At 41.3% G+C, this 14,132-nt stretch overlaps 1 protein-coding gene across 2 annotated transcripts in view; it reads right to left on the reverse strand.

Annotated features, from left to right (window-relative positions):
- Positions 1-13,043, reverse strand: part of dpp6b (dipeptidyl-peptidase 6b) — a 122,807-nt gene extending 109,764 nt beyond the window's left edge. Inside the window, exon 1 of one of the 2 annotated variants that reach the window (XM_086080085.1) lies at positions 12,741-13,043. In XM_086080085.1, coding sequence (XP_085936211.1) covers positions 12,741-12,797 — 57 coding nt within the window. In that variant the 5' untranslated portion in view covers positions 12,798-13,043. The remainder of the gene's footprint in view (positions 1-12,740) is intronic. The other variant, XM_086080104.1, reaches the window with a different exon arrangement.
- Between the last annotated feature and the right edge of the window lie 1,089 nt (positions 13,044-14,132).

Below are 14,132 nucleotides of genomic sequence, written 5' to 3' on the forward strand. Positions count from 1 at the left end.
CTATGCTATGCTATGTTTGTTTCACAAGTCAATGCCTGCTCCATGCTAAAATGCTAATTTAAATGGACAAAAAAAGTTAAAACAACAAAAATAAGGCCATCAGTTAAAAATAAAATGCAATATAACAGGTTTAAAAAAACAAAACATTTTGTGATTACATAAAATAGTGCCATGCACTTTCTGTATACAATTGGACTAAATTTTCACAAAAGCATGGGCAAATACAAAAATAAAAAATAAAAATACATCAGCCTTAATGTACAGGTATTTATAAACCAAAGCGAAACACGATGTGCTTGCTCACCCAACAATACCCAGCAGTTCAGCACAATTCAAAAGCAGAGCATGCAACGTCAACAATACAACCGATAATCTCACCTCACACAACAATTTACAGTATATCGCTGGGTCTGGTTCCCCCCCCCCAATGAAGTCATGAATTAAAGCCCAGTGGACTGGCAGGCGACATGAAGTCATTAGTAATTCTGTGCAGCACATGTGACATAAGATGAAGTCATTCATTGGCGGTGCTAGAAAGGGAACGTAAAAGGAAGCTATTGGTCCGCAGGGGACACCATCGGAGGCCACCACTCCCTTCTTCCTCCCTTCCTTCCTGCCCGTTTGCTATCATGCACAGCCAGCAGACATCCAGCTCCCGCCCAAATCTGTGCACTGCATGCTAAAAGGGCCTTACCCGTCTGGAGGCGGCGCCGGTGTCTATCTTCAGCTGGGTGGCGATGAACAAAGACATGGTCCGTACAACTTGAGCGCTGACAACTTACGTCGACGCAACTTTCACATCTCCCACACCTCCAGTGAGCGAGAGGGTGACCCGGTTGGAGGGGGTCCAAAACAGGGGCAGGTGTCTCCCTCTCTCCTCACTGGGTAAATCAATCACGGTGAGAGTGGGATCGCACCTCCACAGGGGCTTATACACGTATAAGACGCCGCGATGTGGGACACTCTCCTCGCTTAGGATGTTTCTGATGCCTCTCCCCTTCCTTGCACCTGGTCCCACCTTGCCTCGTACCCTCGCTTACGCTCAGACTCTCTCAGTTCGATAAGCTAACTAAATTAAAGACTTGCCAGCAGCACACACGGGCGTTTACAGCCCAAAACGATATATATGAGCTGGAATCACACACATTGATCTGAACGGCGATGCCAATAGTAATGCATGGGAAAGCATTTGTACTAATTTACAGTGCGTGTGTTTTAATATGTATTTGTCCAGGCACTGCTTCGGACACGGGCTTCACATCTGTGTTGCATTACAAAATATTTAGTGTAGTACAATGGCATCATTAGATGCTTCAGCAAAAATGTTAAGCCCCCCCCCAAATGATTGTTTTTTATTTTACTTTATTATTTTTTTTTTTATTATTATTATTACAAAGAATGATCCAAATGTTTGGTATAAAATTTTCACAAAATGTTTTTAAATAAATATTAATGAAACCCATCATTAAATAAAAAAAGATTTTATTTCGGCTGAATGCCGAAAATTACTATTATTGCCATTTTGGGCAAAATATTTTCGGTGGCCGAAAATTCGGTGCATCACTAGTCTATCATTTTTACTGGCACTGAGCAACTTTGAGGAGGATGGTAGGAACACTGCCACACAAAAAAAACTACAAATGCCATAAAGCTGACTGCTTTATGGCATATGTCACATCCCCCTTTACCCATTCGTTACAAAGACGTAAATCAATTTAAATATCGACGCACAATTACTGCTTTCCTGGCAGAAGCAGCAAAACAACTGAAAAGTTTTGTCTGAGGAGACAAAAAAGAAAAACGAAAAGGGGAAGCTACCCGACTAAAAGGACAGTCAAGGATCAACATTGGCCCGGCTTGGCGTGAGCTAAAAAAATAATAATTAAGAGACGCAATGCGCTTGTCCTAATTGGAAATGTGGTCTTCAGGCATAACATTACCGCTTTTGTCCATATGGCATCGCCATAAGCAACACAAACTAAAAGTACCTTAGTGTTGCTTTAATTCTTTGAGTTACATGAAAAATATGACAGCAGCAACCAAGCAAACATAGCAATCTCGGATTGATGTCATCAGGTTCTAGAGATCATTTTGAAGTAAAAATTGGCGTTTCAAAATCTAGAAAACAAGCCTCACATCATTGAGTCATTTTTGTATCGTTACTGCTGACATTCATTTTATGTCCAGAAGTATAAGTGCCAATGTTTGCTCCATTGTCGGGTTCCTTTGAAATAAGTCATCCTGTGCCGCCAAAGGTGACATAAAGTTCATCTTTGCATGTGCGCCACAGGCGATAAGGTTCTGTCAACAACAGCAAGTCAGCCACTGAAGAGTCCTTTGAGTTCAAACCAGACCTCGCGCTTGTAGCCACAGCCAGTACAATTAACAAGCTGATTTTGTGCCATGACATTTCCCCATGGTCTTTTAAACAAACCCCCCTGACACTACATTTTTGTCACATTTACCACCCTGACATATTACTTCCATGATTACGAGCGCTGATAGCTCACAGTAAGTCACCGTGAGCGTAATTTTTACAAAAGGTCACGATTGCCATGTATGCTGTTTCAGTCTGATGAGAAATTAATGATGCACAATGAGGCTTGAATTTAGTTCACCACTTTTTGCATTTATTTTATCATGCACGCTCAATTTTAATGTTCTACATTTGTCACTTTCCTGCTGAAATGCAAAAAAAATTTGCTGCAGTGGTAAATTAATGACATTAAGGGATTACTATTATTAAGGAGACATACGAAAATGACTTGCACTTCCAAGTCACTACATTGTCAAGGAAAGGCAATATATCATGCAGAAACATGTAAAAGCCAAAAAGGCAAGCAACACTATTAGGTTTTGTTGGATGTATAGATTAGCCTAATTTGGGAGGGGGTGTTTGTGTTTGGTTGTGTCTCCAGGGGCCAAATAAACATTCTATAAAGTGCTGTCTCCATAAGTGGATATCAATGGACCAGAAAGGACAATGCTCATGTTGCGCTCTGCTAGACCAATATTTGAATTTAGAAACTATTTTAACAATCTCGATCTCTTTTGTGGATTTTTGGTAATGCTTCTCACCTTATCCCACAAGAGCGGTCATCGTGTTTGATGTCATGCTAACTATCAGTATATCATGCAATCAGTCATCCAAGAGCTTAGTTCAGATTTTGAGCACTTCGATACACCAATCCGACATCGGAAGTTGGGAAGTGTCCGGACATCGGTATGCACCATCTGATTATTGTAGAAATCACCGTCGGATTCTGTTGCAGAGCATTTGGGGGACGTTTTCAGCGAATTCGGCATGTTGAATCGACGTCGGACCATCGTCGCATTTGATCACCCCGATTGCCTGCTAGCTAGCAAAAACCTTCGCATTTCAACATAATTAAGAAGATCAAGAAGATGAATTCATCACTGGTTCAAGAGAGACCGCCATTGTATTACATTAACATTTAATAATAATAATAATAATAATAATAATAATAAATCGGATTTACAGTGCTGCTCAAAAGTTTGTGAACCCTGCAGGCATGCTCAGACTTTTTGTATAAAATATTACAATAACCTTATTCAATGTTTCGTCATACCCAAATCTACAATGCTAACATTGAAAATAATGGACTGCAACAAAAAGAATGATAATATTGTCATTCATTCGTGAACAAAAGGTGTTGATTTACGAAAAACTTAGATTTCATGGGTGCAAAAGTATGTGAACCTCTCACTTAATCGGACATTGCACCTCCTTTTGCAACTTCATCCAAACACTTTCTTTAGTGATTTATCAATCTTTCACATCTACTTTAGGGGAATTTTTGCCACTCTAACTTGCAAAATGCAGCCAGTGGTGAGAGGTTGAGTGGGCGCTTCAGTTTCCTGCCACAGATATTTTGAAATCATTTCAGTCAGGGTTTTAACTGGGCACATTCAGAACATCAATCTTGTTGTTCTTCAGACATTCCTTGGTTGTATTGCTTGGGATTATTGTCATGTTGCATGATCCATCTTCTACCAGGCTATAACTTCACAAAAAACGGCTTCAGGTTATGTACCAGGATTTCACAATATTCCTATGCAACTCCAGTAGTCGAAATACGGTATTCTGGTTAATATTGCGTCAATGGAATATGAGTTAAGCAGCAAAATCCAGCAGTTGTTATCAATATCAGAAGACGGCCATTTTGCCACTTGAGTCAAAATAACATCACAGCTGCTTAGGTCTCAGCCAATCACAGCTCAGCTTAAAAAAAAACAGGTGAGCTGTGATTGGTTGCTGCCTGAGCCCTGAGCAACTGTGATGTCATCTTCAGTCGACGGCAAGAGGCAAAATGGCTGCATTTTGCTGCATAACTCATATTCCACAAATGTAATATTAATCAGAATGTCATGAGGTCACGTATAACATTGTCAAGAAATGTTTAAGGTCGACGTCCCCTTTAATTAAATACGTATAAATCTGCTAGTCCTCTTTTGCCATTTGTTATTTGTTTTCAACAAAGGCTCTGGTAAATCACTCTGGTTCGGTAGATTATCACATGCATATAACAATACGCGTGTTTTGTGTAGTTATCCATTATAAACACAACCATCCCATATTATGTGGCATCTGTATGTCACAGTGCCAGATTCCAATTAGAATAAAGTATTTACTAGAGCCATCTGCAAAAACAAAATAGCTGAGTTTCAGATGTAAATAATGCAAAAAAAAAGAAAAGACTTTAAACTAAAATGATCAAGGAATGACAACGAGAACCGCAAGAAGAACAATAGTTGAATAAATGCATGAGATTAATATGAATACATGCACATAGTTGGACGAGTGTTGCAGACATGTGCATTCGTCCCACTTTAATAAAACTCCACTTTCTGTCCCCCCCTTGATGCCACTAAAACCTTTATGTGTCCTTCTTGCGGCTATAAGCTCGTCCTTCAAACCGCAGTGCGCCTCCCTGCCCAAATGGCCCAACGGCCCCGAAGCATCGTCCAACACCGGCGCACCTCCCCCGAGGAGGCCAAAGTTGCCCCCGCTGCACTTGGTATGCCCCTCGGCCCCCTGGAGCAGATCAGCTTTGAGATCAAGGTGGAGCCGGCGTGCCCAAGACACACGAGGAACGGAAGAAAAAAAAAGATGTCGTAGCAATGCTAAGCAGCGATATATGCGGTAATGAGATATGGGTCGTTATCTGCAGGTGTGTTTACCACAGGCGGGGCTCTTTCTGGTAATCTGTCAAAAGCAAAGTCTACCATACCAGAGGGGGGGGGGGGTAGCTCTGCAACACGCCCGCCTCCCCAAATCGGGAGATGGAGGTGCTCGCCGGTGTGCCGGTGGTGCGAAAACGCGCTTCTCATCTACGGCAGAGGCCTCTCCGGAGACTAGAGGCCAGCCCTCAAGCGTAGCAGTTAGCGCAGACAAATGACCGGTCTCCAGTCGTGCGGAGGTCCCTTCCTAGCGGGCTCACCTCGCTTGTCTCAGAATTTCATTTCAGTGAACAATGTGCTATTGTGTGCCACAGAATTATCAATCTAAGTACGGTCGTTGGCTGGAATAAACAGATGCTATCAAGCTGCGCGTGTATTGTATATAGTCTGCGTGTGCGCGCGTGTACACATATCAGGAAATTGAAAAGTGATTTTGCCGGCTCTAATGACAGCGGCGAGCAGCAATACAAACATTTTAAGCAGGCGATTCAATGGCTGGGTGGTAAAAAAACACAGCTCGCCACATGAATACAGAATGTATTTGAAAGACTTTTCTTCCAGCCCCTTGCTGCATACAAATTGTGTCAGTGAAAGTTTGTCCGTTCACTTTGACTTCTTAACTTCCTCAGAAAGGGATGTAATATGAAAACGGTGTCATTTTAATAGCTTATGTTCAAATTGTTGGGCCGCTGCAGTGCGTTGCAACCCGTCAAGTGTAAACTAAATGCATTTATATTTTGTCATCTGCGTATTTCTGAACATTTGTCCGTGATCGAGTCATGTGATTGCCAAATTGCCACGTCACATTTATCCAGCGTATTTGCATCTCAAAGCTAAAAAGGTCAGCAGAATAGCAGTGTTAGCACAAATTAGCATGAGCTAATTAGCTTCTATTAACGATACATACTTTAAGTTTTAAGTGAACCTAACCATATTTTGATTTCCACACTTGGCCCTGCTTTCAGACGCTTAAATGTTACGTTTACTCAAAGATACCATTCTATTAGGGGTGTTATAAAAAATCTAATTGGCAATATATCGCGATATTACAGCGCGCAATTCTCGAATCGATTCGATATGCGGCCGAATCACGTTTTTTTTATGGGAATATTCCACAAAACGTCTTACTTAGGGTTAGGGTTCACACATTAAGCATGGAAGAATGTTATATGAATGGAACATTAAGCCTTAATATTTTATTTCAGTGCTGTTCAAATATGAAACAGACTGCGACCTGTTTGTTAAATGCAGTGGCTCACTTATAAGCCTGAATTTTCAGATGAATAAATACATTTTCATACAAATCTTACAGTGTACATGTACAAGTTTACTGATTAGTATTTTCCAAATTTGAGTAAAAACAATTTTTTATCGCAATAATCAATTTATAGATTTGTATCTGGATTAATCGGTATCGAATCGAATCGTGACCTATGAATCGTGATACGAATCGAAAGGTACTAGGCAATTCACAACCCTCCCATACACTATAAATATTTTATCGTATGCCTCCTCTATACGGGTAGAAAATGAAACAAAAACAAAAAAACACTCTATAAAGTCTTGACAAATAAATAATGACAATGTTCGAAGCCCAATCTTTTTTGACTCAAGTTCTATTTTTCCAAACAGCACCCTCTTGCGATGGGACTGGTCGTGGGGATCGAACACACAACCAAGACTCCGGTTTGGGAGCGCATACGCTACCAGTGAGCTAAAATTCTGGGCCACTGCATGTGCTCAGCACCTTCCTTATTTGAACACTAGGGAAGTGAGGTGCACAAAAATGCTAACCAACATTTTATTTAATTGTTTTTTAAATACTTTTTTAACCATTAAGGCCAGGAGGGCGTGACCGCGCTTTTTCCGTTAAAGCCGGGAGCGCGGATATGTCATTTTGTCTTGTTTTGACCAATTATTGGTCTCTTAGCTGATTAAATTCATCAGAATATGCACGAGAGGGTGACGTGGCCTCGTAGCATGTCCTGGAATTTTCTTCGAGCATTTATGGTGTATTCGCGGGAGTTATAAAATAAATGACGCGATTGACGACGGCGCGGGAGGAATTAGAATCAGTGTAATGAGTCGACAGTGACAAACTTTTAAGAAATGAGGATGTTGAAAATTTTGACGATGAATAATTACCACTCGATCTCCAGAGGTTATTACGACTGTGCTCCAGTGTTGAAAGCAAATATACCTGCAGATGCCATATTTGTTTGTTGATTTTTTTTCAAACAAGAATTTTAAGGCTTATAATAATAAAATTTGGTTTGCGTGAATGCCACAGGTGTAAGTTGTTTTGGAATTATGTTTCTATCTGCTTCAGGAGCTGAGATATCAATTATTTTGAATATTGTTGAATTTGAATTTAAGGTTTTCGGGGTGACTCAAAAGTCACTCATAGGTTCTTGAGGCATGTTTTGCGAGGCGCTTTAGGTCTTAATGGGTTCATATATACAATAATAGTACACACATTCCTAGCCCCTTACATCACAAATGAGCCTAACCACAACCATAACTCAATTCAAACCTAAACTCTAAAACAAAGTCTTGACCCTCAAAAATGGCCCCACAAGGACAAGTGAGCTCCACAAGTCTGTAAAATCCCGGAATATGGGCCCCGCCATGTAGAAAAAACACACACTCACAAAAAGGCACCTTTTTTCCACCTACACCCCCCTTGAGTCTGCAGTTTACGACTTGCCGTAATTCTGTCTTCTCATTTGTTGTGCAAAGCATCAGTCACATTTTATTCAACAAATGCTAATTGGTCCCGTGAAAAACAATGAAAACCAAGCATTTTGTTGACTTTATAAAACTCCCCCAGACGCCTCGACTTTATACGTATAGTCCCCCTAGTTAAGTTGTGGGCATGGGTCTATCTCTATCACCTGGGATACTTTAACATTACGGTTGCATCAAGGCAAATGAGGAAACATCAGAACTGAAGCAGACGTGCTAACCACGAGGCCACCAAGTAAATAAACATGCCTTGGAAAATGAATACCTGTCAGACAGTATCAATTAAAGATTATTGCCTCAGATGTTGTCTGTTACTATGTTGGATGCTGAAAAAAACGACATCATCAATATCTATCAAACTTTACAGAGGGATGCGCCTCTGGCCGATAAATTGAATTTGAGAAATTTGATGGAACTGAGGAGGAAATATAATATGTAATAAAGACTAGAAAATAACTATTAGGGGTGGGAATCTTTGAATGTCTCACAATTCGATTCCGATTTTTGGGTCTCTCAATTCGATTCAGAATCGATTTTCGGTTAAGAACGATTTCTTGATTCAAAATGATTTGATTGACAATGATTTTTGCTCCAATTTATAGATGTTCAAGGAATTGTAATGATCTATTCCAGTCTGACTTGCTAATGCTAATTAGCGCGCTACTCGCGGCACTTTTTATCACTCAAAAGAACGGCATCATTGCTCTCTTTTTTTATTTTGTATGTGGGTGAGTATGTGCATGTGCGTGCGTGCGTGTGAGTGTGTACTCATTAGTTCACCTAAAACCTATTAAAAATCCCACACCGTTCCCCTAAACCGAATACTTCAGAATCCAGCAAGAGTCGTGAGGTTGTCAGGAGACCCGAGGAAGGATCAAAGAAAAGAAAGGAAAGGAAAATCCAGCACCGACCAGACATTACCTACTACCCACCGGGTTACCAACCAGAGTCTTTCACCAACCCCAGCTACAACTTAACAGTGTAACAGACCGCGTGGAACCCCACTGCCCCTCAGTGGCCAAACCGGGTACAACATGAACAGCACTCCAAATAAAAGGCACACACAGTATAAAATAATTTAAATAAAAATGATTTTGGGACATTTAAAATCGATCGTACTAAATAAGAATCGCGATTCTTATGAGAATCGATTTTTTGGGCACACCGCTAATAACTATTATTAATCTCTTCATTGGTTTTAGAGAAGATTAAAGAATAACAAAATGTCATAACTTGTGATTCAAAAGCGTTTAAATCGGTGGTGGTTCTACACTTGACTTGACTTTCTCTGCAAAAGCTACCAAGGAATGGACATTGAAGTTATGCTCCCACAGTCTCGTTTTGAAAACGTGCCCATTTGTATGACGACGTGGAAAAGGATCCACTTGGGGAACATTTCCACAGCAACACATCAAAAAAGGAGTCAACAACAGCTTATAAAAGCAACCCATCCTGGAACATAGCGGCTCCACATCCAATAGCCCTTACACCTTCTTTTTTTTTTGTCCTCTAAAAAGCTCCTTATTATTTTATTATCACTCTATGTATTTGACTAAACGCGAATATGCCAAGATTTAAATCTCAGCAGCCCGACATTGTGGCAGCAGTGTCACAGTCGAGTAATCACTTTTGTTTTTAGGCCTCCAGCAGAGGGCAAACTAACACAACGCATGGCTGCATCTGAACAGTCAGTAAATAAGTGCAGGTGTCGTTTAGGACCAAAAGACGTTCTTTCCGCATGCAACACGGATGGGATGCACTTCCTCGTATGAAAAGTATGACATTAACATGTTATTGAGACACATGACAAGTGTTCCAACATCATGAAAAAGAATGCATCGCGGTCTCCAGCATACCCAACAGAGGATAAGCAGAATAGAAAATGCACGGATAACATTCTTTTGCATACCTGTGTTTAAACTCAGAATAACTCCGAGGCATGAACTCAAAGTAATTTGTGGGCCCACGTGCCCTCGGGGCGATGATTTAACGTCCCCGGCTTCAACAAAGAAAAGAGGTTCACGCGCCGACACATTTTCTTTTCTCCCTTTATTGAACCCAACAATTGACGCGTCTGTCTGTGTAATTCAAGTTAACTTTGGATCTTTCAAGCAAGTCTTTCTTGGAAACGGCATTGTGGGAGTGCTATTGCTGGGCCGTGACGACATGAAAGGAAAGAATATAGTTCCTATTTTTTTCACTGGATGGGGAAAAAAAATCCGTTCGAGCTTAAGTACCGGCAGGCAATTCAGAATGTAGCAGATGCGCACGGCAAGGCAAGACTGTAATTAACATAAAAGGATAGCTCCAATACCAATAAGTGATCATGTTTATGTCAATAACATCACTGTCTTGATTGCATTTTCACAATTCTCTCATATATTCTGAATTCATATTTTCTTTATTTGGGATTTTACCTCAACCAGCCATCCATTTTCTATGCGGGCGCGTGCCCTCATGAGGGCCGTGGGCGAGCTACGGGTGAGAGGGAAGGTGAACCCTGGGCGGGCATTAAAGAAAACAACCATTCACACCTGGACAATTTAGACTAAATGGTGGTTTTCTTTAGACAGCCGAGACATCTGTGAAAATCAACTGAATATATAATCACCTCATCATAGGGCTGGGTAAATATGGCTGAAAAGTGTGTCACGGTTAGTGGCAATAAATCGAATTAATTCGATACATCGTCATTTTAAAAATCAAATTGTTTGAAATTTTCTAAATCGTTTCATTTAAGAAAAAACTATGAATGTTAAGTTTATGTCAAAACTAATTTAGAATCAGTATACATTATTGTTGTCTGAACATTTTGCATAGGATTTTTTTTTTTTGATAAATGAAACCTTTAAATTAATGTTTGTTGGGTTTATTAGATTAAAATCAATTTAAATCGTAATCGTGATTAATTATAAAAGATCAGCCGGGGCCATGTTGCAAAAAGCTCCTTTTCCCAGTGTTTTCAACAGGTTTGTGAATAATGATGAAACTTAGCTATATGCTAATGATAATTGCTGAATAACAGAAACAGATACAAATATACTTGTTTTCCTTTTGGTAGGTTCCATGTTTTTATAGCAATAGAACAGAATGTTCTGTGGACCTTGCAAAATCAGTCAAAATTCAGTAAAACAAACCGGCGGTGAAGGGGGTGTGCTTCAGTGAAAATGGCTGGGAGTGAATGAGTTAATTTGATAATCGTTTACTTGTCGATTAATCGATTAATTTTGACTTTAATCACGAGATAAGTAAATCATATCAGTTGATATACAGTTGTACTCTTAGCACAATATTGGATTTTGTTTTTTTACCTAATCAAAATAAGAAAAAGTATTAAATGGGTTAAAGATAAACTACAACAAAACTACTATCCAGAAGAAAAATACAATTAAAAATATCTGCCAATCAAACAAGGAATGTGCAATGTTTTTGTGCACATTATATGCAATGTCATTTACATCCATGCTCCTCGCCCAAGTAATGCCATAGATGCTACCCCAAAGCACACTTACATTACCCTTCATTCATTGTTCACCTTTGTATGTTATTATTTGACCTGATTTTGACTTTGTGGAGAAAATCGGGTACAACATGAACAGCGCTCCCAATAAAGGCCCACACAAACAAAGGGAAGACAGTACAAAATAATTTAAATGAAATCGATTTTGGGACATTAAAAATCGATTCTGAATTCTATTTTTTGGCACACCCCTACTATTGATCACTTGTCTATTGCGATACATATTGATATAAAATTATCACCCAGCCCTACTCCATCATATTGGTATGTTTATAAACAACTGCCCCTTTGTTATTATACTGTATATACGTATACATCCATCCATTTTATATATCGCATTTCCTCATTGTGGCCTTTGGTAAGACGCCAGCCCATTGCAGGGCACACATAGACAAAAAAAAGAATTCACACCTGAGGACATTTTAAGAGTCTTCAATGAAACCAAAAGCGTTTTTGCCTGTTTTTGGAATTTGGGAGGAAGTTGTGGTATCTGGCTTTTGAAAACCCACGCAAACACATGGGGAGAACATGGACACTCCACACCGCCTGGATTTGAACCCCCAATTTCAGAACTGTGTGGTGTGACCATTTGTCCACCAAGCTGCCTGATATATACATTTAAAACAAATAATAATTTTACATTAAAAGTCATACAAAAATGTAGTGCTGGTGGTGGTGGGGGCGGATGGCTGCCTTCGAAATATGCAACAAGTTAAGTAAATTCCACTTTGGGGACAGACTCTTCCCCCCCCCCCCCCCCCCCCCCCCCAAAATGAAAAGAAGAAAGCCGTTTAGCAAGAAACAAAGTGTGACACAAGTGATTTACAGTCTTCAATCAATGAACCGCACATGCATGCAGCTGAGGGAAGAAACCGGAGCCTACCTGGACAATACACATGGAAGCACGAGTAGAACATGCATTGGGGCCGCCTGACTTACGATTCAAACCCATTACAGCTGCTTGATTTCGTACTGTGGCGTTAACCGCAAGCTCGCACGTTTCAGCGAAGCAGCTGCATTTGTCTCATGTTATGCTTTCTCTAGCCGCCCCAATATGTTGTTGCAACGGTTGGGAAACTATATACTGGGAGAACTTCTATTGTGAATAAAAAAAAGTTAGAGCCAGGGCACGCTGGAGAAATGACAAGAAAACTAGCAACCGCTGTCTGTCTCCGTTAACAAATAAGGACAACATGTCACGGGAGCAGCTGCAGACGTCACCTCGCATATTTCTAGTGGAGCAACGGCGTGCTTTACATAACCAGTACGTTACCTTTTCCCCCTTGATGGACGTCCGGCGGTAGTTGCCAGCACCTGCCGACGAGTTCATGTTCCCGCGAAGTGTGCAACTTCTTCCGAGCTGTCTCAGTAGGCACGCACGGAGCGAAAGCCACGCCGGGAATGGACGCGCTTCCCCTTTTACGTGGAAGCAACTCAACGCTGGTAAATGCAGCAATGGGATTTGATGAAATGCTGCCCACCTGTAGCACTCGCTTTTGCCGATTGGTAAAGCTGCTCAACGTGCTGCTGCAGCAGCACTTGCTCTCCCTCACTCTCCTTTGAATAACCGCTTGCTGACTGGCTCCAGAAATGTTGAAAATGGGGGGGTTATGTCCTCTGTAGCTGCTTCAATAAAATACATCCTACAATTGTGCCGTGATGGCACCGGAAATATAACAAAATAATTACACAGTGAAGCTTTATAAGCAAATGGGAAATAGTGAGTGCATGTTTTACAATTGACTGAATTCTATTTTTTTTTTCTATAAAGCTTCCACAGATACGCCACGTGACTATTCTCTAAACACGCCCCTCTCTTGCAATATACACATCAGCGCCGTTTCCGGTCACGGCCGGCCGCGTTCTAACACTCACACGCCCACCCCTGCGCCCCCCAACCGCGTGCTCCCGCTCATCGGCGTCTCGGCTATCTGAAATGCTTTGGACACTGAGACAGACACTACACACTCGCAGCCTCGCACCCGTCGACGGCAACGCGCAACCGAGGGGTACAAAGGCGGAAGCGCAAGTACTGGGACGTGGCCCACACGTCGCAAACCGGAAACGGAAACAAAGTTGATAAGTGAAAAGTCGGATGTCCCGCCTCCTCCGTGGCATATACTCTGTTGACAATGGGGTATATCCCACGGAGGAGGCGGGACTTCTGGGTTTCACACATCGCCTTTGTTTTTGGTTCCTGTTTGCGACGTGTGGGCCACGTCCCAGTACTTGCGCTTCCGCCTTTGTGCACTTCGGTTGCGCGTTCCCCGTCGACGGGTGCGAGTGTGTCTGCCTCAGTTGTCAGAAAGCTGAGACGCCCGACGGTTGGGGACGCAGGGTGCGATTGTTGGAACACTGCCAGCAGGGGCCGGAAACGGCGCTGATGTGTGAAACCCGGAAGTTGGAAGGCCGAACATCCGAGCATTTCTGCTCTTTCCACAATGCAACGTTTCATTTCCTGGTGTATTTTTGTATTGCTTTTTCTTGTGACTAGCATACAAACCAGGCATATTGTTATAGTAGTCAAACATCGTTTTATCACCTTTTCAAATAAAAAATAATCCTCACAAATCAAATTACAACAATCCCAAATCCAATGCTTTTCAATGAGCGGAGAGCGACGTTTCACCAAGGAAAAATGCTGCATTCGAGGAAAGTGGGAAAT

This window comes from Leptonotus elevatus, chromosome 1 (genome assembly GCF_054856555.1).
Source record: "Leptonotus elevatus isolate MCC_2025b chromosome 1, RoL_Lele_1.0, whole genome shotgun sequence".
NCBI classification, from domain to species: Eukaryota; Metazoa; Chordata; class Actinopteri; order Syngnathiformes; family Syngnathidae; genus Leptonotus; species Leptonotus elevatus.